We start from the raw sequence: 26,170 nt of genomic DNA, 5'->3' as shown, positions 1-26,170 counted from the left end.
TCAACACAGACGGTGGCCCTACAACGTAAGGACACTGAGGCTTCCACAAAATATATTTTAGCTCAAGGCCAATATACATTCGGGCAATTTTACGGCAATCATTGCTGGCCAATTGTCACTGGCAACGCAATCGCTGTGTGCGACGATGGCAAACTTGGGAAGGCAGTCAAACAGTGTTGCAATTTTCTATGGCCAATGAAAACAGAGTTTGAAAAATAATTGGTCTGCAGAGTTCACAACCTTGGGCAGTCACGTGACCTCTGTCTGTGATCTGATTGGAAGTTGCCATCCTCCTTGCCCATATTTGGGAATTATTTTGTACAATAAAAAATGATGGTCAACCATTAACAATGATTGTCATTGCCCAAGCCCATCGTATTGCCTTGACAGGGGAATGGATTTAAACTGAATGGAGCTCACAAGGACAAATAAATGACTCCCCACATTGCATCATTAATACTTCCTTACAAGAGAAAAAATACAAAATGGGCCAATGTTCATCATCAAGCAGTGGGTGGCCGAGGGGCTGTATGTCCCTCCTTCTTTACAGTGTAGAGCAGAAAGAAAGATTGACAAACACGTAGCGGGAGATTGCACTTGCGATGCCCTGAAAGCTTTCGACATTAAGTACTGGTGTTACTGAATGTTTCCCAATTATCAAAAAGAAGTGATGGCGATGTCTGGTGGCATCAACAGAGATGTCTTTAAAAACAACTACAGCTATGCCAAATCACGTTACAATATGCACACTCGACAAGAATACTGACACTATTGTTCAGCTGCTGGATATGCAAATTCACTCTGCTTGTAAACACCGCTCGTAATTAACATTCCTCACTAAAGAGCCACAGATTTAAGGTCTCACTTAGAATGAAACATCAAAGGGCACCAGACTTGACAGGCATTGTGCCCGATCACTGGTCCAGAACGATTATTGGTTTATAATTGGGGCAAACTAAAAGCACAGAAACGCAATCATTAATAGCCCTTAATGAAATTTGTAAAAATTTCTTTAAAAAAATGTTGCTTTGAAAGTCGGTATGCAGTTGATGAGAAACGTATAAAATAATAGAGATGTTGTGAGATGAGAGAGGAAAGACGCAGAGAGGATGGGTATGGAGAGCTTCATAGGCCTGGTTTACGTGAATTAATTACGTTCATTAAAATCATCACTTCACATGAATACTGTGCCGCCCATGCAGTGTGCCTTGAGGTGCCGCTCTACACCAGGGTTGCTCGGATGCCTTGGGCGAAGAAAGGGGCTCTACGTACGCAGCAGCAGCAGACGAAGACGATGCAGAACGCCTCCAGCACGCCGGCCGTGCCCACCACCCAGGTGAGGCGCAGGAAGAGGATGACTCCGAAGATGTTCTGCAGGCAGGGCAGGTAGACGCCCATGAAGGTGCCCATCCTGGGGGCCTAGACCGGGGGGCACATGTCCAAGGCAAGAGAGGTGGGTGAGCGAGAGAGTGAGCGAGAGAGTGAGCGAGAGAGTGAGAGAGAGTGAGCGAGAGGTGGGGGTTTACATAAAGCAAAGTTATTATTTAAAAAAAAAATTTACGAAATGATGAACGAAGCAAAGTGCGGAATACAGCGAGCATCTTCTTGTTTCCACTGATCGTAAAAAAAGAGGTGGAGGGAGGGGGCACAATGGGAGAGGGAAGGAAGGAGTGATGGTGGCGGAAAGGAGTGGAGAGAGATAGGGAAGGAGAGATGAAAGAGATGGGTGCGGCAGCAGGGTGGAGAGAGAGAGAAAAGAGAGAAAGATTTGAGAGATGGAAATAGGTTGTAAGACACAAAGAGATAGAGAGACAGAACGAAGACAGAGAGGGTGTTCGGGGTTTAAGGATGCATCGATTCGTTATTTAATATTGATTCTCTAAGGTCCCGATGCATGCGTCGAATGACGTGCAATATTAAATATGTTTTGATCAATATATAGTGTGTAATGGGTTCAAATGCCCCCTTCAGCCACTAGAGGCTGCTACATTCACCCCAATGTAAAAGAAAGAGGATTGATTCTTAAATCAAATCACAGCCAGAGGTGGCTGGGTGGCTCAGAGGTCTGCTGAATCTTGGGTTCCAATCCAGGCAGCAGCACGTGACTAAACCATAATGGTTTCAGCCCGGCCACCAAAGGCTGCACAAAACACCAATCATCTTAAATTCGTTTCTGCACACTTTAGTTTGGGTACATTCCAGTAGTGAGAATGAAATCTACGTCCATTTGATTGTAGTAGCGTGATGAATAAGCACTCCTCCTGGGGGGCACTGTGTATCCCCTGTCAATGTCGGGGAAGTCGTGCAGTCATGGCCACGCTGGCAAGATGTTAATTGCCTGGCATGGTATAAAGGATGTCGTAGATTCGATCCCAACCTTTTCGCCTGTATATTTAGAGCTTGCATGTCTCTCCCTGTGGTCGCGTGGATTTTTTCCCCAGTTTTTCCCCCCTATATTTAGAATCAACATTGTGCTTCTCGTATTTGGCTGCCTTACATTTCCACACGATGAGAAATAAACTTCGTTGAGCTATCATATGTTGCCAGGTTGCTTCTGAAAAAAATCCAGCTACGTACAGTAGCTCAGTGGTGGCCTTACCTGGTAAAAATGAAAATAGTTTTTTAAATCTAGTTGCACTTTGAACAACTCTGGCACCCCCCCCCCCCTCTCAGGCTCAGTCCTTTGTTATGTAGACTAGCCGTAGTGTCAAGCCGCACCTTACCATAATAATAAAAAGTGTGCCGTTCCTGGCCCCCCCCCCTCAACCATTATATATACGGAGTGGTATCTCTTGTAATATCTCATTTACTTGATACAGCTATCGTGCTGTGACGGTTCCACCTGAAGACGGAAGCTTGTGTTGCCTCCGAAACGTCGTTATTTTTTATTTAATTTTTATTTTACTTTTATTAATTTTTATTTTTTTTACCGAAAAAACCTAAGAATATGAATAGTTTTTTTAGTTTTAGTTGTTTACCTTGGGAGGAGCTTTCCGCGCCCCCTCCATACTCTCCGCATCCTCATGTTCCCGTGCCCCCTGGGGGAGGTTGGTGTAGTTGGCCAGGCGGTTGAGCAGGGACGAAACCATCGGCCGTGTGTCCATCTCCTCCTACAGACGCACGGGGATGGAGGGAGGGATTACTTAAACCAGTAAACTGTGGTGTCGTGTAATTAAAGGTGAATAATGCACCCTGAACTCAGTCCCATTCCACATAAATGTCACGAATCCATTTGAATTTATATTTAATGGGTCGATTATTTTCTGCGCTTAAACAATGATAGTGTGTATGCTGTACACGGTATGCTGCCTGTCCAATTGTGCACTTAGTTTTTACATTGCATCGTTTTAATGTTGCAGTTGTAAAAACTGTAATGTCTTGTTTTCACATGCTGAATGGTAAATAAACTTTTTAAGGTTAAAAAAGAGGGAGGGAGGGAGGGAGGGAGGGAGAGAGGGAGGGAGGGAGGGTAAAGGGAGAAAGTGGGAAAGGGGCTGATTGACCATGCAGTGCCCGGTTATTTGTTTAAAAGGCACCCATGTGGATACTGGCTTCATTTGATATGTAGGTTTTCATAGCATATAATGATTCATAATTCATTTAATGACTTCCTGGATCTCCTCCTCATGATGTTTGACAAAGTTTCACATGCAACATTGTACAGTACTGCATTGCAAAAAATGGTTGTGGGAATTGTTCGTCAACTTTCCAGTGGGTGAACAAAAACTATCGTAACTGGCGTGTTAAATGCTTGTACACCACGTGACAATTTAATTTGTTTGGATGCACCAGGTGATGAAGGGTTGTTAAAGATAAAAAGTTTGCGAGATCATTGCCTGGCCTCACCAATGTTTTTAACTTATTAATCAGGTGGCATTATACGTCTGCATGTGGCGGCAATATAAAATAGACCAGAACAAATTTTAACTTAAAGCTTTCGTGACTGCAGGGATTCATATTCTTGGTTCTTTCGGTAAAGTCACGTAGAAGGGAAACAATAAAATAATAAAAATATATTGTTTTATATTTTGATCATTTTATTGTTTCCCTTTTACATGACTTTACCGAAAGAACCAAGAATATAGACCAGAACGGTGAGGGTAGTGGGATGTAAATTATTATTAGTTAGAATAGGCAGTAAGTGGGAAAATATCCGAATTATCGTCCCGAAAAAAACTCTTGACATTCAGCGTTTCTTTGCTGAATTTATACAGAACCTTTCATTAATGGTGTAATAATGATCCATAGATTTATTGACCAATGAAGATTCTTGTGGCTCATAATAAATCAAAAGAGGAATACCTAATGAGTGTTTGTATCAATCTTGATTTGAAGCTTTCGTGACTGCAGGAATCCATAGTCTTTGGTTCTTTCGGTAAAGTCACGCAATCAATCATCATCAGGTGGTTTCCTACCTGATGACGATTGCTTGTGTTGCGATCGAAAGGTCGTGATTTATTTCTAACTACGTTACTTTACCGAAAGAACTAAAGAGTATGAGTGTTTGTATATATTTCGATTTAAAGCTTTCGTGACTGCAGGGATTCATCTTCTTGGTTCTTTCGGTAAAGTCACGTAGAAGGGAAATAATAAAATAATAATAATAAAACATAATAAAATTATATAATGTTTTATTTTTATTATTATAATAATAATAAAATATTAATAAAAATAAAACATAATATTATTTTATTATGTTTTATTTATTTTATTTTATTATTTCCCTTCTACGTGACTTTACCGAAAGAACCAAGAAGATGTTTGTACATAGCAGAGCCATTCATGAAAGCCGCATTCACAATGCTGCTCAATCTGAACGTGGGCTCTCTCTCTCTCTCTCCAACGGGACGAGCACGCCCACCCTGGTGCTCGCGGATCATCGCGCTCGACGGCGACGATGATGACGACCGTGCCGGTCCAGCAGAGCCGGCTGGGGTCGATGGATCAGGACGCTTGGAGGAACACTGGAGGAGGCCAATGGACGGCACAGCGACTACTGCTGCACTCACCTCGAAGAGCGCCAAGTTTTTGTCGCATCCCTCCCCCAGCTCGTCGTCCCCCGCGTGCAGGAAAGGGTAGTCCTCCTTGTGGTTGCCGTCACCTGCCGGCGTGGGAACACGGTCGGCGTGATGATGTTTGACGTGGTTTCTGAACTCTTGTCTTGGTCCTTCCCCCCCCCCCCCCGATTTAAAGCCAATTGCGCCATCAGCGTCACGTCATTGGACAACGATCTCTTGGAGAACAGCGCAACCCTCTGCGTTAAGAAACGGCCCACATAAGCGGATATCGCAGAGCCACCGCTGAGATGGCTTGAAGTGAGTGACCTCTGGTCTGCACAGTAGTGGGCACCACTTTTCCACTTGCCCTGCCATTGAGCGAGCAATAGTCAAATCGATATGTTCAATTCATAGAGCTGAAATTTAGGCAGATTAAGAGCAGAATAATCAAATTTGAAGCGATGTTTTTTTTATTATTGTGCAGTTATTGATTGTGCATCATGTGAGACCATCAACTCACTGCACTTGATAACCCACAGTTGAATCATAGGCGGCTGATTGTGTGATCCGAACCCAGGATCTCAGCAGTGTCAACTCAGCACTCTGACTTCTGGGCGACCTATTGATTCCCTATTAAAATCGAGGCCCCATTGATGGTCTGGCTTGCCAGATGGTCGTTGTATTTCCCTACCCGCCCACACTACTCTCCACTCACAAGTGACACCTGCAGTAAAGTTCTGCAAGCACTCCACACATTGTCACGTCCATTGTTGTTGTTGTTGTTGACACCACCTGCAGGGTGAGTTTACCCTGAGATTGCCCTCCACTCTGTGGTGGAGTCTAATAAGACAAGTCCGTTCACATTTCATCCTGAAAGGATGAACCCTAAAGCTCCTAACACTGCAGTGCCAAGGGGATATTCTAAAACCCACCACCCGTAATCCCACTGGCAGAGTTCACTAAAACTATAACACTAAAACCTCGTTATTTCAGTATTTTATCATTCGTAATTGGGGATATTTCGGCACGGCTGCGCTTTCGGCATATATACGTGCTTGCGTGCGGGGAAGGAATTCCTTTCCAGCTCAGACCCCCCGCCTGCTTGCCCTTCGCCACATATATAACCTCTTGTTGTAACAGCTCGCTCGCTGTGTTCTTCCTCGTTCAGCAGTTCCACTGCTGGATGATTTTTTCCGTACGAGGATGACCGCTTGTGTTGCGATCGAAACGTCGTGATATATTATTTTTTATTTTATTTTTCTACCTACTTGACTTTACCGAAAAAACCAAAGAGTCCAGTATTAGTAATTCGCTATGAGCCAAATTGCCGTATCGAATGATCCGATTTCTGCATACACGTGGTGCGATGCCACACGCCACGACCAAAACAACAACTCGGTCAAGTGGCATGTGGTGAGCTTTAGTGCAAACCTATCGCTTTTGACTTCACCTTGTGGATGCACTCTGAGCAAGCCAACCCTCGCAGAAATGTCGTCCACACCTACATCAAGAAGTAATAGAAAGGGACTGGAGGATAAATCCCTTGGTCTGCGAGACAAATCCAAGGTTTTGGATATTTTATTTCTTTATTTTTGTACGCAGCATAAACAAATGGTGCTTTTTCTGGAAGATTTTATTGTTTTTGTAGGGGATGTTTCAATTTGCGTACAGTAAATTTTAAATGTATCTTGTAATTTCATTGTTTGTTGCAGTTGCACCCGAATCAAGAGCCGAATGGCTCACAGGATTATTCCAAATAATTGAAACTGAAAAAAACTGAAAACAATGCGTATGGTGCATGAAGAGTTTGGAAAACGAATTTGGATTTTTTTTTTCTTCTATTGGGGCGAGAGGCACTGGGGAGTTCCATTGTACATAATTCGGAATATTGGGATCATTTGGCAAGGCCAGAGCCCCATATGTGTCGAATTAACAAGAGTTTACTGGAGTTACAGGGTGCACTGCGACATTTGTCCCTTACAGCAAAAGGCTACCAATGGACAAAGCGAAATAGATGGGCGGACATACGAAGCACATAAATAACTAGATGGATTCAAATGCTTGAAGGAAAGATTTCACGTCAGCCAGGCAGAGAGACGACGAAGATGGACAGAGGGATACAAAGAAGAGAGATTGACAAAAGACAGAGAGACAGATTAGAGACTCAATAGAGAGACTGAATATGGGCCAATGGAGACAGACAGATTGCAAACACATTTCACTCAATATGTATCAAGATTGCCAACAGATCAGTTGAAGACAGAGATAGAAACATAACCAAACATAAATACAGATGGAAAGCCAGATTAAAGATAGTCTAATGAAATACGTAAACACACTGAAAGCTGACAGGCTGAAAACAGAGAAACTGAATACTGAAACGCACCTCCGATTAGCACGGTTGGACACGCACAATGCAAAAGAAGTTCTACACACATACATAGCAATCTAGCCAAAGTGAACGACAGTTTGGAGACATACAGATGATTATTATTATTAGGATTATTACAAAGACGCTTTTCATGACACCTGAACTAGATTATGTGATTCTAGATTTGAAGCTTTCGTGACTGCAATGATTCATATTCTCAGGTTTTTTCGGTAAAGTCACGTAGGTAATACATTAAAAGTAATGAAAGTAAAATAAAACAAAACAAAAATAAAAATAAAATTCACTTGATGCAGCTAATCTGGCTGTGACGGTCCCACCTGATGACGGAGACTTGTGTTGCCTCCGAAACGTCGTGAATTTTATTTTTATTTTTGTTTTGTTTTATTTTACTTTCATTACTTTTAATGTTTTACCTACGTGACTTTACCGAAAAAACCTGAGAATATAGATTATGTGATTTATGTCAACCCTTAAAAGGCATGATGCTTGTTCGACAGTAATCCTACCCAGAGCAGCTGGCTGCCCTATGATTAACCTAGCCATCTGTCAAAAGTGAGCATCTTATCCTGTGCATTTACCTTTTCCCCCCCCTGCATTATTACCGATCGAAGTCTCTTTCTTGCAAAGCGAAGGCGAGACGACACTGGTTTGAGGACGAGTTAATAAAAATAAGTGAGCACCGATGAAGCACAACATAATAACCGGACTATTTAAGCTGTTTGGCTGCATCGGGTGGTGGAGGGGGCTTCACGACACACATTTGGTGACCAAACCAAAATATAAATTCAGTATCATATTGGCTGCGCAAAACCTCCATGGTGAGTGAGGTTCTTATCGTGGAGATGCGTGCCCTCGGCTGTGTGTCCAAGGCTTTCTCATTAATGAGAAGGTAAAAAAAACACGTAAAGAATTTTCAAGCATAAACAGTACATTTAATTAATTAAGTAATCAATGAATTATTCCCGTCATTCCCAATATACAAGTGGATGAATGGCACCCCACACCATATCAGCAACTAATTAAGGTTTCTATTTTCTTTTTTTACCATACTTCACCACGCTGATCAGTGTCAGAATCAGAACATGTATTTATACTGGAAGAATCCGATGAGCTATTAAGCTCTTTTTCACAGATGTTAGTAGGGGCGGGTAAGAACATTACAGACAACATGACTAATCGTGGCCAGGAATTGAACTCGGGTGGCCGGGTCAATAGAACAGCGCGATAACCACTACACTACTTCATCACCCCAGATACTTACAGGGCAAATATATGTTGTACGAGATGGCTGGATGGATATGTAAATGAAGTGATAGGTAAGTAGATACAGACAGATGGATAGGCTAGTAATAGTCAGTGCTCGAGATAAAATCGATTAGACAAATGAGCAGAGAGCAATATATACTAATAGCAGTTGCGGCATTTAACGTTATCATCATAATCAGAATAAGCAATATACTGTAGTAATAAGAAATATAGCATATCATATTTCATTGTTTATTGAAGAAAAAAAGTTTCAATACACTGCTGGATAACGGCCTCCTCAGGTGCCAGTGAGGAAATATAGTTGTCTGAAAAACGCAAACGGATTGAAAATAAAATAGACGATGAAAACAATTTCAAGCTGCAATTCCGCAGATTTTGTTTTCTCCAATGATCCAACGAATGTGATTTTTAATTTTACCCCTAAAACCAGACGTGACCAAGCTGTGTTTGAGAGAGCACTGTACGAGTTCGTTTAACACGGAGGAGCCTATCGCAATCAATATCATCCATAAGAGGTTTTTTTTGGGTTAGATAGCGTAAATATGTACTGTAAATGTGTCGTTAAACCCTCCACCACCCGACACAGCCAATTAGTAAGGTTTGCCACGTAAACAGAACGTGCCAATTCCTTACTAGTACAGAGCAAAGTCACAACATGTAGAATCTGAGTACGACGTTTCGCCTGTAATTACAACTAGCTTCAACAGGCAACAAGCCAGATTTGTGGAGAAATCCTCCTGTTTCGTTCTTTAAATCGAGGAGTAGATGTGATGACGTCACTTGTGTGCTTTTCTTTCGCGAAGTGGGGGGGGGGGGGATTAAATAATGCATATATATGACTATGGGAATCCATTGCCGGTTGTGTTATTTATATGGTAATCAACGTGCATTACGAGTGCGCATTATACAGCTTCAGACAGAAATTTAACGAAGCCCATGTCGGGCTGTCCCGACTGCCCATTCGGCTGTTCGTAATCACTCGTCTGATTTGCGGGGGGGGGGGTTAAGGCAGCGGCACTTACACACTCCGCTGTTGTACAGTGGCTGGTATTAAAGAGATGAATCACCTTTGATATATGTGCTCTGCGGGGGATTCCAATTTCACGGTTCACGGTGGCAGTATCGACGAGAACACTGGCAAGAATCAAAGCCCACTTATCTCCCAGGCATGTCACTCCGGCGGGAGAAAATAAATAGTGGTGTTGAAAATAATAGCAAGAACAACAACAAAAAGGCATGGCACTAATTATAGATGCATGCACGCCGCTGGAGCCCTTTGTCTGCACATGCTGCCTGGATAAAAATAAAAACTAGAATTATTTACAAACACCAATGTGTCTGCCATTGCTCTCTGACGGATAACGAAATAGAAATTCAGTTATTCTTGGTTCTTTCGGAAAGAACCAAGAAGAAGATGAATCCCTGCGGTCACGAAAGCTTTAAATCGAAAAAGAAATTCAGTTGATTAGATTCGCAGCACTGATAAGAGGAATTTAAATAAAATACCGTCAAATATTAACGGTGGTGCAGTGGGTAGTGTACTGCGCTACGAGCCCAGAAACCCAAGTTCAATTTTTTCTCATGGCCCAACACCGGTGACGATTATCTGAACCGGTCCTGGGCCTCCCCTAAGTCGACTCAGCCTCATATTAGTACCTGGTACGGTGTGTAAACATCGCCACTCGGGAGACAAAGGCGGTCGGGCGTGGTGCTGGCCACCCACCCCCTCGTGTGCCGTGCCGGCCTTCATAGGTGCTACTCGCTAACAGCACTTGCCCCTACAGTCTGTAAAGGCTACACGGGGTGTCTTTGTCTTTATACTGTGCTCAGAAACCGGTGACATTTGTTCCATTCCCACGCGTGACTGACATCGGTGGCGAGTGAAATCTGAAGCAGTCCTGGGAGCCGCCCCTCCAACCTCATCCCCAACCAACGTGACGAAGTATGGTCAAGCATATTATTCGGGTCTTTCGGTAAAGTCACGTCGATAGGTTCAAAGAAAATAACCAAAAACTACAACGTTTCGATCGCAATAGAAGCGGTCGTCATTCGTAAAAGGGTGGTTAGCCTCTAAAGGCAAACCGTGTATAAAGGTTTAAAGATGGGCGTAGCCCAAGTGTGTCAGCAGCATGGGCGGGGCAGCTGATGTTAATGTAGGGGGAAAACAACGACATTGGCAGTGGGTCTCCACCAATCAAAGGGATGCCAGGCAAACATTGCACCTCGTGGTTTTGTCCAAGATGACTGTGGCAATGCCCTTGTCGGCTGAGAGGATGACTATGTCATCTCTCTTATTTAATTGAAAAAGCTCAAGCCATCCATATATACAGACATAGACACAATTTCAACCGAGAAGATGGGTACAAACTCAGTAATCACTGGAAGGACGTTATCAACCCGTTTAAGTCATAACTGGCTGTAATGTTTACATTTTAGACCTGGTAGCCCATTAATTAGTGGAAGCCCACCACCAGCACCATCATTACCCACTACCACCATCATCTCTAGCAGCAACCTGCACTGCCAGCGGTGTGGGTGTGTGGAGCGAGGTGCAATGTTTGCCTGGCGGCCCTTTGATTGGTGGAGACCCACTGCCAATGTCGTTGTTTTCCCCTACATTAACATCAGCTGCCCCGCCCATGCTGCTGACACACTTGGGCTACGCCCATCTTTAAACCTTTATAAACAGTTTACCTTTAGAGGCTAACCCCCCTTTTCCTGATGACGACCGCTTGTGTTGCGATCGAAACGTCGTAGTTTTTTGTTATTTTCTTTGAACCTATCTACCTGACTTTACCGAAAGACCCAAAGAATATTAATTCCTGCAGTCGCGAAAGCAATTCCTTCGGCTGACATGGCGTGGGAAAGCCATCTTCGTCCAGCAGTGCATCGGCTAAAAAGCAAAGAGCTGCAACATTTTAATAAAGGGAACAATTTAAGAGGACGTGAATGAGCGGATGGTCTAAACAAATAGACAGAGAAACGGACGGATTATATAATCCAGGAGTAATTGCCAGCTCAATAATTTAACATTATAATAACGATCACAAATGCACATTTCCGCACACCCTCGCTTTGTGGCCGCTGTGAAAATTGTTTACGGCAAAAAAACCTTTTCACAGAATGTCTGCAACGAGATTGCACGTCAGGGCCAATTCGACCTAGACGCAGCGGCGAGGTTGTCGCCGCCAATGCGTATATATGTTATTTGCACCTATTTTCAAAACGCATTTTTATATATCGTATCAGACTTCTGCCATGCACTGGGGGGGGGGGTAGGGGAATGGGGGGGGGGGCAGCTACTCAGGCACCGCATGGGGATGGTGAGAATTACTGTGTAGTCTGTGCCGCTTAGCGTCAAACACGGTGAAGCGCGGTGGCGGGTTCGCACACGCACGCACACACTGCCATGTTCATTTGCAAGCCAACGCCGTTGGAGTTTTAACCAGAGTGTACAAAACGAAGTGTTCTGTGAGAAAGAGCTTTATAGCTCATCGGATTCCTCCAGTATAAATACATATTCTGATTCTGATCATGTATGACAGTCACTGCAGCATTGTTCTCTGAGGTTATTACAGCTATGTCACCATTGCAATTCATTCATAATGAAACGGATGCAATTGTAATTGACCCCCGGGTCTTGATGGCCATCGGTCACGTACCCCACTCTGGGTCAGTTCGTTACTTAGAGATAAATTAAGGGCTAACATAGAGGGCATAACGCTCCCACGGTCTTGCTGCAGTCGATGGCATGAACAGTACTGCGCAGCGTGAACATTACACGTCTGCAAGTGTAGATTGCAGGTCTCTCCATCTCGGCTCGATTGTCAAGGGCCCGTTTGGTCGACTTATTTTTCACGCGGGGGAAGTAAATGCGCTGTAGACGCGCGTCATTCTGCCACAAGAATCGACTCGCTCGCTGTGTGTGACAGTCACCAGCCGGGAGGGCCGAGGGGAATGGTGAATGGAGGAACCTTACTAATAGGGTTTTTCCCCCTTTTTTCTGGCAACAAAACTGACACCTTTTGCAAGGAATCATGCTTACATTAACCACAATACTTGCAGTCTAGTCTCATATGGTGTTCGAACACCATATGAGACTAGGCTCTAAAGAAAGCTGTCTCTGGTGTGGACCAATCAGTTTCAAAGACAATGCATAAATTATCAGAGTATTGTTTTTTGTTTGCATTTGACTGCAAGTATTGTGGTTAATGTAAGCATGATTCATTGCAAAAGGTGTCAGTTTTGTTGCCAGAAAAAAGGGGAAAAACCCTATTAGTATATCTTGGTACTGGCAAAGGAGGTCCCATGATGGAGGAACCTTCATCCAGGTTTCAGCCGCTGTCGTTAAGAACTGAACCTAGACACCCACCACCGTGAGTTGTTCGATTCGGGATCACCTGCCACAGGGCCACGGCTCAGACTGTTCTTGTTTTGCACGCAATAAATTATCACTGTCCAAAACATCGCTGCTGCAATGAAACGCCACAATTCGAATCCACGATTGAAATTAAGAATATGAAACGTTTTGTTTCGTATTTACCGCACTGCTATGGTACATAGGTTTTCGACGTTGTACACCGTGGTTCTGTGAAGTGTTTTCGGGTTGTGCCGTGTGTTGTATTAGCATGATGTCCGACGTTTCGCTCCGCATGCCGGGAACATTGTTGTTACCACCGCGTTTGTATTGTCTTTATTTTCGTCCCCCGTTAATAGACTGTCACTTACTCCGTGATCTTAAACGTAACATGAGCATGTCGCTTCCATGTGACGAGACAAAAATAGAAATAATTGATTCTGACTCGCACTGATTCGACGCACGAAGGCCAAACGATGAATTGGACCATCGTTACATGGCTAAAACTTATCATCTACCTATTTAGGTCATGAGGCTGAGAAGGCTGAGACTTAGACCAGCACATCTGCACATCAGGCAAACCGTATCTCATCGTGACTAATATACGAATGTAGGTCAGTCGGTCCAAGCCGTGCAGAAACGAGCACAACACCCAGCAGTGAAAGCTGTAGAAAAGCGTCTGTCAAACTGGGATCTAAGATGCATGCGTGTGTGTGTTGGAACGTCATTGGAGCATTGTGGATGCTAACCTTGGGTAGCTGTTCCTAGGCATGTTAACAACGCAACGATACACTTAAAAAAAAAATTGCTCTCACGATGCGTACGCATCGGATCGTGCGTGCAACGATCACTTATTTTCTTGGTTCTTTCTGTAAAGTCACATAGAAGGGTAATGATACAATAATAAAAATAATTTCATTCTCACGACGTTTCGGCCACAATGTACTTTACCGAAAGAACCAATAATATGAATCCCTGCATTTACGATAGCTTTAAATTCAACGATCAATTATTTGCGATTTCTGCGTGAAACGTTACGAATGTATATTCTCAGGTTTTTTCGGTAAAGTCACGTAGGTAAAACATTAAAAGTAATGAAAGTAAAATAAAACAAAACAAAAATAAAAATAAAATTCACGACGTTTCGGAGGCAACACAAGTCTCCGTCATCAGGTGGGACCGTCACAGCCAGATTAGCTGCATCAAGTGAAGCAATGATTCAAAATGTAATCCCTTATAAGCAAGTTGAAGGGGGGGAGGAGAGGGGGGGGGAGTTCATCAGAATGTGGTAGCCAATGAATGGAACGTATCGGGAGGGAGGGGGGTGGGAGGGGGAGGGAGCCAACAAAACATTTGGCGACGGCTTGGACGCGGCTGCTGCGCACGCCAACACAATGGGCAGAAAGGGGGGAGGGGAGGTCTGATACACATGATAGAACAAAGGAACGAAAATGCCCATGTTTATACCAATGCAGGCTGAAAAATGAAGAGAGTACTGTTAAAAATAACTGGGGATGTTAACACTCGGTGAAGTAAATTAAAATAGTGCCTGTCAGATAAGATGGTCCAAAAAGTGTAATTAAGTCTTTTTTGCGTGGTTAATAACATCTTTCCAGTGATTACTGAGTTTGTACCCATCATCACGGTTGAAATTATGTCTGTGTTTGTATATTTGTATGGCTTCGTGTACAAACCTTTGATGGTAGCCAGGAGGCTTGCAGAGAACCTTGGTCTCGGAAAAGACAATATCATGAGAGCCCGCCGAGTTGTAGCAATGATCGGCAACGGCCGAAGAATCAGTTCTGCCGTGTTTCAGATCTGACTTGTGCTCGCGGACACGATCAGCAACATGACGTTTTGTTTCTCCAATGTAGCAATCACCACAAATGCAACTCAATTTGTAGACTCCAGGATACTGTAAGTCAGGAACGACATCCTTCACAGATGGAATCAGATCACGGATTTTATGCACTGTGCTGAATCGGACTTGGATCTTATGTTTGTTTAGAATTTTGGAGATCTTTTTGGTCACGCCTGCTATGTATGGTAACGTGATAGTTTTGGTCGGAGTTTCATGTGGTTGTTTCTGTGTGGTGGGAGAGACAGCTTGGCGGATAGTACGGTCAGAGTATCCGTTCATCCTGAGGGCCCGATGTACATGTCTTAATTCATCAGTCAGGTGGTGTTGGTCAGAAATGCCATGGGCTCTGTGGTATAGCGTTTTGATGAGAGAATTCTTTTGAGATGGGTGGTGGTGGGAATCCGGTTTCAGGTAGGAATCTGTGTAGGTGGCTTTCCTGTAGACAGAATGTCCCAAGGATCCGTCAAGCCTCCTCTTAAACAGAATATCCAAGAATGGTAGTTTACCGTCTTTCTCCACTTCCATGGTGAATCTGATAGATGGGTGTCTAGAATTGATGTGGTCCAAGAAGTGGTTCAATGCTGGGAGGCCATGTGGCCAGATGACGAAAGTGTCATCCACATATCTCTTCCACAGGGATGCATTTGTGGTGATTGCTACATTGGAGAAACAAAACGTCATGTTGCTGATCGTGTCCGCGAGCACAAGTCAGATCTGAAACACGGCAGAACTGATTCTTCGGCCGTTGCCGATCATTGCTACAACTCGGCGGGCTCTCATGATATTGTCTTTTCCGAGACCAAGGTTCTCTGCAAGCCTCCTGGCTACCATCAAAGGTTTGTACACGAAGCCATACAAATATACAAACACAGACATAATTTCAACCGTGATGATGGGTACAAACTCAGTAATCACTGGAAAGATGTTATTAACCACGCAAAAAAGACTTAATTACACTTTTTGGACCATCTTATCTGACAGGCACTATTTTAATTTACTTCACCGAGTGTTAACATCCCCAGTTATTTTTAACAGTACTCTCTTCATTTTTCAGCCTGCATTGGTATAAACATGGGCATTTTCGTTCCTTTGTTCTATCATGTGTATCAGACCTCCCCTCCCCCCTTTCTGCCCATTGTGTTGGCGTGCGCAGCAGCCGCGTCCAAGCCGTCGCCAAATGTTTTGTTGGCTCCCTCCCCCTCCCACCCCCCTCCCTCCCGATACGTTCCATTCATTGGCTACCACATTCTGATGAACTCCCCCCCCCTCTCCTCCCCCCCTTCAACTTGCTTATAAGGGATTACATTTTGAATCATTGCTTCACTTGATGCAGCTAATCTGGCTGTGACGGTCCCACCTGATGACGGAGACTTGTGTTGCCTCCGAAACGTCGTGAATTTTATTTTTATTTTTGTTTTGTTTTATTTTACTTTCATTACTTTTAATGTTTTACCTACGTGACTTTACCGAAAAAACCTGAGAATATGAATCATTGCAGTCACGAAAGCTTCAAATCTAGAGTTACGAATGTAGTTGACAACTCTTTGTCAAAAAACGATGATGGATTACTAAAAAAAACAACGTAATTTCAGGCCCACTGCCTGAGACGCCCAAATGTTGTATTGTTTTATGGTTGAGAAATAAATAACTGCTTATTGAATAAATTTAACTAGACAGAGAATGTAAGAATTAAATATTATAAATTATAGCCATTTATGAACCGATCAGATGGATGAAGGACATGGGTTCACCATGTTGGTGGTTGGGGTTGTATGAACATACTTCACCACGCTGGTCACTATAGATCAGTTCAGAAACCACTCTCCACTCGTGTTAGCCGTGGTTGAGCATCGAACTCAGATTTGCCAGGTTCATAACGCAGTGCGCGAACCACTGGAGCGCCACTCCACCCCGTTTATGAATTATTCAAACTACATTACAAATGATGTTGAAAAGTAATGAATAAATAAGTACACGTGGTATTTGTGCAATTCTTATGGCACACAGGTTATCACAAAGTCACGATGGTTATGCTTCATTGGCTGTAAGGAACATTTCCATCTTGAGTCTACTGCAGAACTGGCAATGGTTAAGTTCAGGCTAATGGAGCGAGGATTCTACAAACTAAAGAGCACGAAATTTAAAATATGGTAAAAATAAGGAAAACAAGAAATGTATGGTTGAATGAAACTACAGCTGTGATTCGCGACTAATCAATCTGGTGGGTTAGTCGTGGTCGATTCATTGCATCCTTACTGTTGTAGCATGGGTTTTATGTTGCACCTTTAAAGACGTGCGGTGAGAAGCTGAAGCTGTGGAATGGTAAGGGACAACCTCCCACATTGGATAGCAGCTCGGGTTTTTTAAAATCAAGGTCGAAGTGAAGGTGGTGTAGGTGAAACGTTGTTTTTTTTTAAATTGGGTCTTCAGTGTGTGTTGTGGGATGGGCCCTCATCCAGCAGCGGATTGACAAAATGTAAATACATGCATTGTCGTGTTTAAAGTATGTCACATTAGCATCTCTTGACCGATGAACGTCCAAGTCCCTTGAACTCTTTGGCACAGCTTTTGCACACAAATGGTCATGTCTCCATTTAATCAAATAGACTTTTCCAGGAATCTCAGCACATAGAACCACATGCACTATTTTATTTAAAGGCAAATGTGATTGGTCGACAAAGCCCTCCCACGTGGCGGCAAATTCTCCCGTGCGATTGACTGCACGGCCCATCTCACCATGCGCCTGCACTGTAACCAAGACGATGGGTCCTGTAAGCGTGGCACTTTTAAAGAGCTCAGAATTGCTTATCCTCCCCCATCTGGCATGGAAAGCGTTAATGGCACACGCACACACACACGCGCGCACACACACGCGCGCGCACACACACGCGCGCGTGCGCGCACGTGACCACGGGACCTGAGCAGATGGCGAAGTGAAGCGTTGCTCAATTATGTGATGTCCAATTTAATTGAACGGCAAAACGCATCAAACTCGGGCCTTTTCTGTGCCCAGCCACCCCAATGGACACACATCATCAATCACATTTTGACAAGGAGGCTTCGGTAGAAATGTGCACATCAGTGAGCATTTACATATCAAGAAAAGCAACATTTGCTATCCGTCGAGTTGGGACGAGTGTTAAGATTAGCGTTGTGTTTTTAGAGCAAGGACTGCAGTTGCTACTGGATGGGAATTAGTGGTCAGTAAGCATTGTTTATAGATAACGCAAGGGTTCGGAATTTATGAGTAATAAAAAGCCTATTCTTCATTCTTAAAACTATGTATTTTTTTACAACCTTTTGTCAAGGCCTCCCTATGGTGTGTCAGTAATGTTTTTTTTTTTAACCATACTTCACACTAGTCAGCGTGGGTTGGGGTGTTGCCATGGTGTCATGGTTAGCACACTGGACATGCAATCCAAATATTGCAGGTTCCATCTCCCGGCGTAGAAGGTGGAGCAAATGGAAAGTCTCATAACTCCCTCCAGCTCTATCCACCAAGTAGCAGACCTCCGATTAGCGCGGTTTGCTACGTACCGTGCTAAAGAAGTTCAACATACATACAACATGCATACATAAAACATACATAGATACAGTTAGTCGATCAGCAAGTGGCATGCGATTGGGAAAAGTGTGGATACTCCCACCTCTTCCAAGATGTTAGGCCATCATGGAAAAGTAGGCCAAATGTCCTATAGAACTCCCTGTAGGGGAGGCCCATCTGCCAGCGGTGGGGTGAGCAAGCAAATGCGGGGGCTGTACCTTTACTTCACCACCATGGTCAGTGTGGGTTGGTGAAAGTGATCGGTTCAGAGATCAACTCGCCGCTGTTAGCCGTCGCTGGAAAACAAGCTCAGGCAAAAAACTGGATTTACAAAGAATTGCGCTGACCACTGTACTACTGCTCAATCTACTCTTAACCCTGTTATGAATGGCTTGCAAATATCTTTAGTTAAGTGCAAAATTAGGAAGACATTTCCTAAATCTTGAAAGAAAATACTGTATATCACCATTAACATCAATTGTAAATGTCTGCAAGGCTAAGTACGGTACTGTAATGTAATTTCAAAGCATTAAGACACGGAAACATTACGTGCTAAATTGTGTTATCAACACCTCCGAGTTATATAACATGTATAATAACAGAGCACTTCAATTTCGTGTGGTGCCTATTACTCATGGCCGTTAAACTTTGTAGTTTTATCCCATAACTGAAAGCACATGCCACACCAATGAGCCGGAGACCTCACCACTTATAACTACAGTAGTCTGTTTTAAGTTAATATTTAGCTAATTAAATCATTCCGCATAAAAGATCCCAATTATTTTATCTGGACAATTTTGGCCTTGTTTTAAATTCATATCGATCAGGACAAAGATCTATCACCCAATCAAGTCATTAAGATCCCTTTGTATTCTACATATTTTGCACAAATACAGGGTGTTTCAAAATGATGGACCCGATTTGAAATTGCTATATCTCTGCAACTACGAACCGCCCATGAATGAAACTCTTACCACTTGAAAGGGCGGGGCATGGAGAGGGCGGGGCATCGCGAGGGCGGGGCATAGAGAGGGCGGGGCATAGAGAGGGCGGGGCATCGCGAGGGCGGGGCATAGAGTTTCAAATGATCACCGCTAGATGCCTCTCCCAACGCAACAAACAGACCCTAGCCTCAGTCATTCTCAAGATGGCGACCCCGCAACACAAGGCGTTTTGCGTTCTGCAGTTCAGCAAGACGTTTTAACGGCGTTGTAGCATTGATCCGCCAACGTCAAAGAGCATTCGTCGTTGGTACCGACAATTTGAGGAAACGGGCTGTTTATGTAAGGGGAAGAGCACAGGCGACCACGCGCCTCAGAGGAAAACGTGAGAAGAGAGGCGTTTGGGACGAATTAAACTATTGTCTCGATGTTGTCCATACAGCAGGTGGAGGGCACATAGAGCATTTATAAAATGGTTAGTAAAACTTGATAACTCATTAAAGCGTTTGTAACTTTTCGTGTAAATGTAACATGTTTCCATCGTGAAATATACTGTTTTGAAATTGTGTCCATAGTTTTCATACACCCTGTATATGGCATTGTCCTTGTCTCAATTTAATGAAATGGGTCAAGTAATTAACACGTAGGCTTTCGCGACCAATATTATTCATAATATAGGTTTTTGGGTCAGATCGCGTTATTTATAAATGTGTCGTAACCCTCCACCACCCGACAAGGCCAAACCATAAAAAATGTGTCACGTTTTTCAAAGGACAACATAATTCACTCATTTAGCCCACCGGTGTGCTGTAGAGAGAATCAACAGCATAAAAAAAAAATTGAGTAGTTCGACGTTTCGCTGATAATTACAATCAGCTTTATCGGGCAAGAATGGTGAAGCTCTCCTGTTGCTTCCGGTCTTAAATAGAGCAGCATGAGGGTGATGTCATCATTTAATTCAATTCAATCTGGTGCAGTGATTCGAGGCAAAGAGGAGGAGGGGGTATTGTAATTATATAGATTGGTAATCATTCAATTGTTATTCATTGGTATTTGTTTCCCTTATAAGGAATTGTGATTGTATTTATTCAATTACTAGCAGGAAGTACCCGGCGTTGCCCGGGTTTTAAAAATATTTCAAAACTACTCTTAATAATGTAACTGCAGTGCGTACTGACTGTGGTGGTACCTGCTTTCACTGCAGCAGTGCATACTGTGGTGGTACCTGCTATGATTACAGCAGTACATGCTGACTCTATAGCAGTATTTATGGACTGTATAGCACAAAGTACTCACCTGTCAGAGTGGCGTGGTGAGGCCTAGTCCCGTGCAGAGCCTCCGGCCTCGCCTAGATTACCCAGCCGGCCAAGGTGTCACCTTGGCAGGCTGGGGTTGGGCTGCTACCCCTGCCCCCCCCCCCCCCAGCCACGATCTCCTCGGCCGCTCTGCAGTAATAAATAATAAGTATAACCCGTAAAAACAAAGTTTTTCACTATAAATTCTTTATATGCGTGGCAGCGAACTTAATATAAAGGATTTAAAAATATATTCGCCTGTGAAGGACGCGGGGATCGATCCTGCGACCTTTGGCATGGGAAGCGAGGGCGCTACCAACTGCGCTACTCCGCCACGCCCTCGATGAACGGGCCAATCGCAGCGCTAGGAAAACCAAACGGACCAATCGTGTCTCGCAAATCCCTCACATTTCGTCCAATGAAACTGCGTATGGTCCGGCGACACACAGACAGACAGACACACACACAGACAGATTTGCGATTTTATATATATAGATACGCTTTGGCCGTGTCGGGTGGTGGAGGGTTATGACACATTTATATATAACGCGATCTGACCCAAAAACCTATATTATGGGTCAAGTAATTGTTGGAAATTCCACTGTGCCTCATGCGACCTGATGTGGGGGTAGAGGGTGTTAGGGGTGGATCCTATTCTCCTAATTAATTTCGACAATGAATTCATTTCTGCCACACTTTTATGATAATAAAGACACCGATTATGGGAAACTATGTTGGGGTGATTCATATCCATGGACAAGCGGGAATAATAATATAAATGTGCGCGGATGCTCGTGAAATAGGAATCATGCAGTGCACATAATTGCAAAAAAAATGATGAATTTCTTGTCACTTGCAAATTAATTATATTATTCGTGAGAAATCACATATATGAAGAATCAATTTGCCAATAACAGCACATCTATCCATCAATTCTAGCACACTTATAATAGGAAGAGCAGATAATAGGATTACAGATAATAAGAATTTCAATGTATTAGTTGTTACACTGGAACACAATGGGGCTTAGAAAAAATGTGAATCTTCCTATTCACTTTGGGACCCTGTGGGCAGTGTCAAGATATGCAATTATTAAAAAAGGCATTTCCCATTGTGGCGTAATATAGATGTGTTGTTTCATATTCTAGATTTGAAGCTTTCGTGACTGCAAGGATTCATACTCTTAGTTCTTTCGGTAAAGTCACGTAGGTGAAAAATGAAATTAAAATTAATAAAAAATAAAATAATAAAAATCACGACGCTGTTTGATATTCAAACACCAAATAGACAAGGCATCGTCTCCATTAACCGAATATAATTTTGGTAAAGAGAGATGCTAAAAATATGCTTCGATAATGTATGCGGTGCTTTAAACCGATAGGCCTGCACCAGAGAAACTCTTTCATGGCGTTGTCTCACCAGTGCTAGGCCAAAGGCCACCTAAAGACAAGCAATACAAGGAAAATGCAAACAACCAACAGCATGAACAGCTTGGGTTAAGCAGTTATAGCTATGGGACCCTTTAGTATCAATACATTGATTATCATTGGTTATCATCTTAACACCTGTATTCATGCCAGAAAGGGTAAAGCTTTTTTTCACATTCACATATTCCTATTCATCAATTGTTGGGTGAAAGTGTGGTAACGGTGGCAGGCAATTTCCAGAATTTTTTTTTCATACCGTACTTATGGGAGCGCAATGTGTTTTTTTGCTATCTCATCAAAATGTCACCCTGGCTCGGTTCTCATTTTCCAAACATGTGCTTTAAATGCTAATTTTATATCTAAGCTGAGCTTGGAGTGTTACTCCCCTTCTTATGTGTGGTTTTATCCGGGTGCTTGAATTTCCTCCCACAAGCCACTCACTCATTAACGGAATTGGCCAACCTCCCCAAGACAGAATCCTTGTGGGAAAGCACCTTTAGACCCAGTGAGGCTTTCCTGGGTAAATAATTACCTCTCGTATGAGTCACTGAGATAAATAAATGACAAAACCATGTGCTTGGGTGGATGTGTGAAAAAATCTAAACATTACTTAAAAATGCATGCTTAAAAAAAATGTTAACACTTATATGGGACTATCGTTTTTAATGGAAAAAATAACGCATAATACACTGAAACATGATAACAAATGTTTGTTAATAGCTCCAAAAAGTCAAAGAGTCTCCAATTGTTCGCCATCGTTGTCAACACTTTCATGGAATCTTCTCCAGGTGATCTGAAACTAAAAAACTGAAAACTGTCGTGTGGTATTGTTGAAAATGATCGGAAGTGTTAACACTCTTTTGGATCACCCTGCATATGCAAGGACGTATAAGTGTGTTTACACTGGGATAATTCATGTAAATGTATGGATATATTTGTACATATTTACGAGCCTTGAGACCAAATCACCTGCAATGCCTGTTCTCAAGATATCTCAGAAGCTGAGTGGGGTGTAAGACTGGAGAGCAATTGGATGGGCAAACACCAATGTCGTAGCATGTGTTGTAGGCTGTGGGGCTACGTCATGGACAGCAGAAAACAGTACAACAAGATCCATCGTTGTCCTGTATTTATACGCTCCAACTTCTACGCTCCCCGCATTCACCAACCAGCACCGAAAACCCTTGCAAATGAGATGTTCCAACTTTTAAGGGATTATCCAATTTAAATATAAAACTAAAGTACACGTAGGCTTTCGCGACCAATGTTATTCGTAATAAAGGTTTTTGTGGTTAGATATGAAAAGTATATTGTATTCTTGGTTCTTACGGTAAAGTCACGTTACTTTACCGAAAGAACCAAGAATATGAATCCCTGCAGTCACGAAAGCTTTAAATCGAAAAGTATATTGTTAAAAAGTATGGTCAAATAATCACTATGACCCCAAACAGCCTTATCCAGCATAGAACCCTTTCCAGCAGTGGATTAATAAAATGACTGTACACATTAATGAAAGGACTGCACACATGCTTATTCTTGAACATCTGCAATTGGGCATTACGCAGGAATATTGAATACTATTAAATGTAGCCGTATAATAGCATTTACAATGAATGTCTGAGTGAAGCCCTGTGGAATTGAACCTTGACCACTTCACATTCAATTTCAACAGCGATGATGCTAACAGCAGCGATGAGCAAAGCATGTTTTCAGATTCAAAATTCAGACTTAACGGTTCATTCCAGTAATTCGATTAATTGCCATGATTCGACTCAAGGAAGACTTAACTTTTTTCAACATTGCGGTCACTAGTGGCTGTAGATGGACCCATTCCATGCGACATGTATGGATACAAAAATACGTCACACATTCAAAATCAATGCATGTATTGAGAATGTAAGAATCAATACTGATGAATTGATGCATTATTACATTCTGGGTGCACGCAGTCATCGTGTTCGATGTGATTTATAATTGCTATAATCTTTTGCAGTTAAGTTTCTTCTCGGTTTGGTCAAGGTCTCCCTTTGGAACTACACTGTCAAGTTTCAATTGACTGTCATCTGCTTATAATTAAGGATTTATTTTACTAAATGTAAATAAAAAAATGTATTCTATATGACACAGCATGTGTGAATAATGTTAAAAACATTCCTGCGGAGGGAGCTGGTAGGAACGTTGGGTTGCTCGGTCAATGACCAGGGTCAACGGCGGCGTGATGTATTCCGCAAATATGGCCGACTGTGAGGGTGGGCACAAGCCGGCGTGAGTAGGTTAAACGTTGAGTTTTATAAGGGCACCACGGGGTGACCAGCCCCTCCCCACCCAGCCCCACCCCTCCCACCCCCAACCCAGCCCCACCCTCCCCACCCAGCCCCTCCCCACCCAGCCCCTCCCATTTTTGGATGCACGACGGACGGACACAATAATCCCCTTTGGGCTAGTGTAACCAGGAGGTTCCTACCAGTATAAATAACGAATAATTTAAAGCCCTTGAGTCAAGTCACTGCTGCATGAAGGCCTCCCCAATCCATTGTTGGTCATGGGGATTGTTTAACTATACCACTTTGCCCGGATCAAATTGAGATGGAGAAGTTACAGACTTATACGGAGAACTTCACACTGACAGAGGAATCCGAGACTCACGTAGAGACTTTCACACTTACAGAGATCCTTAGAGTCACATATAGGCCTTCGCATTGACATAGAGATCCTTAGATTCGCAGAGATCTTCACACTGACATTACAGAACATTAGACTCGCATAGCGATCTTCACACTTACATTATAGATCCTTAGACTCGCATAGAGACCCACAGACTTAGAAACCTACAGATAAATAACTGTGCACGCCTGCGATCTGCATGCACACGCCACTGCTGGTGTACGGACCTACACTCGAGAAAACTCAACGACAACCCCCCTAAGCATGTCAATTGGCCTACTCTTCCACAACGGCCAGATTTGTATTTTTCTTCTTAAAGAGTTGGGTGTACCCACGCTTTACCCCACCACCACCGCACCGTGCAGAGGCTTCACGAAGACAACCTTAGATGTTTCGCTGCCGCTGCTGAGCGGCCGACTTGACCATGCACACACACACACACACCCACGCGCGTCCCACAATCAAATCAAACGCACGCACGGCGAACACCGCCGTCGCGTGAACAAATTGCCACGATGTCCATGCGGGCCACTGACCCACGCCGGCCGATGTCCTTGGACGCCGATGCCTGTCGCCTCGCTCGCCTCTGTCCGCAGACCCCGAGTGTCCACCACCACCACCATCACCGCCACCACCGCCGCAGTCACCGTCGTCATCGCCGCCTTCGTCGTCTCTCGTTCTCTCCTCGTCGTCCGTGCAGGCCGGAGTCACCGAGAATCGGACCGACTGCGCCATGCCGCTCTGCGTGTGGATCTTTGGCTGTGGAGCAGGGGACGCAGGAGAGAGGAGGGGGGGGGGGTGAGAGCGCGCCGCGAACCAGGCGGAACACCAAGTTCGATTCCAGCTCACGGACAATACCGGGAGACGAACACCTTGAACCGGTCCTGGGAATTTCATCCCCCTCCCCTAGGTCAGCTCGGCCTCAAATGAGTACCTGGGAGAGAACAAAGACGGCCGGGGACGTGGTTTGCTGGCCTGTACCCCACAAGCCCTCGTGTGCCGTGTCGGTCTTCGTAGGTGCTGCTCGCTAACAGCACTTGCCCCCCCCCCCAAATATCTACAATGCAGTTCTTTGTCTTTGTGGCTGCGATGTGATGGCACACAACACATGACGATCCGTGCAGGGAATTACACACGCGCGCATGTGTGTGTGTGTACAAGGTACACCGTCTGTGTGTATAGACGCGCGCATGTGTACGCGCAGTATTGTGTAGTGCGCGCGTATATGCAATAGTGTGTGAAACACAATTATGCGTAGGGGCATTTAAGATATGTGCTGACGATAACAGTGCAATTATGCATGCACATGCACAGTAGGTCTATTGTGCAACGCATTAATCCAAAGCGGCGGTTAAAGAGACGCATACAATGACGCGAATATTGTGGTACAATTAAATATGCGTAGCAGCTCTTGCAGACACTTGCA

General features: G+C 43.7%; 1 protein-coding gene across 2 annotated transcripts in view; it reads right to left on the bottom strand.

Annotated features, from left to right (window-relative positions):
* Nucleotides 1-26,170, bottom strand: part of LOC144946677 (solute carrier family 12 member 4-like) — an 89,849-nt gene that overhangs the window by 37,424 nt on the left and 26,255 nt on the right. For both annotated transcript variants that reach the window (XM_078875757.1, XM_078875756.1), the window contains exons 2-5: nucleotides 25,281-25,503; nucleotides 5,010-5,101; nucleotides 2,979-3,110; nucleotides 1,273-1,419 (exon numbers count right to left, since the gene is read on the bottom strand). In XM_078875757.1, coding sequence (XP_078731883.1) covers nucleotides 1,273-1,419; nucleotides 2,979-3,110; nucleotides 5,010-5,101; nucleotides 25,281-25,479 — 570 coding nt within the window. In that variant the 5' untranslated portion in view covers nucleotides 25,480-25,503. The remainder of the gene's footprint in view (nucleotides 1-1,272; nucleotides 1,420-2,978; nucleotides 3,111-5,009; nucleotides 5,102-25,280; nucleotides 25,504-26,170) is intronic.

This window comes from Lampetra fluviatilis, chromosome 42, assembly GCF_964198595.1.
Source record: "Lampetra fluviatilis chromosome 42, kcLamFluv1.1, whole genome shotgun sequence".
Classification (NCBI taxonomy): domain Eukaryota; kingdom Metazoa; phylum Chordata; class Hyperoartia; order Petromyzontiformes; family Petromyzontidae; genus Lampetra; species Lampetra fluviatilis.
This window is presented reverse-complemented; position numbering and strand designations above follow the sequence as displayed.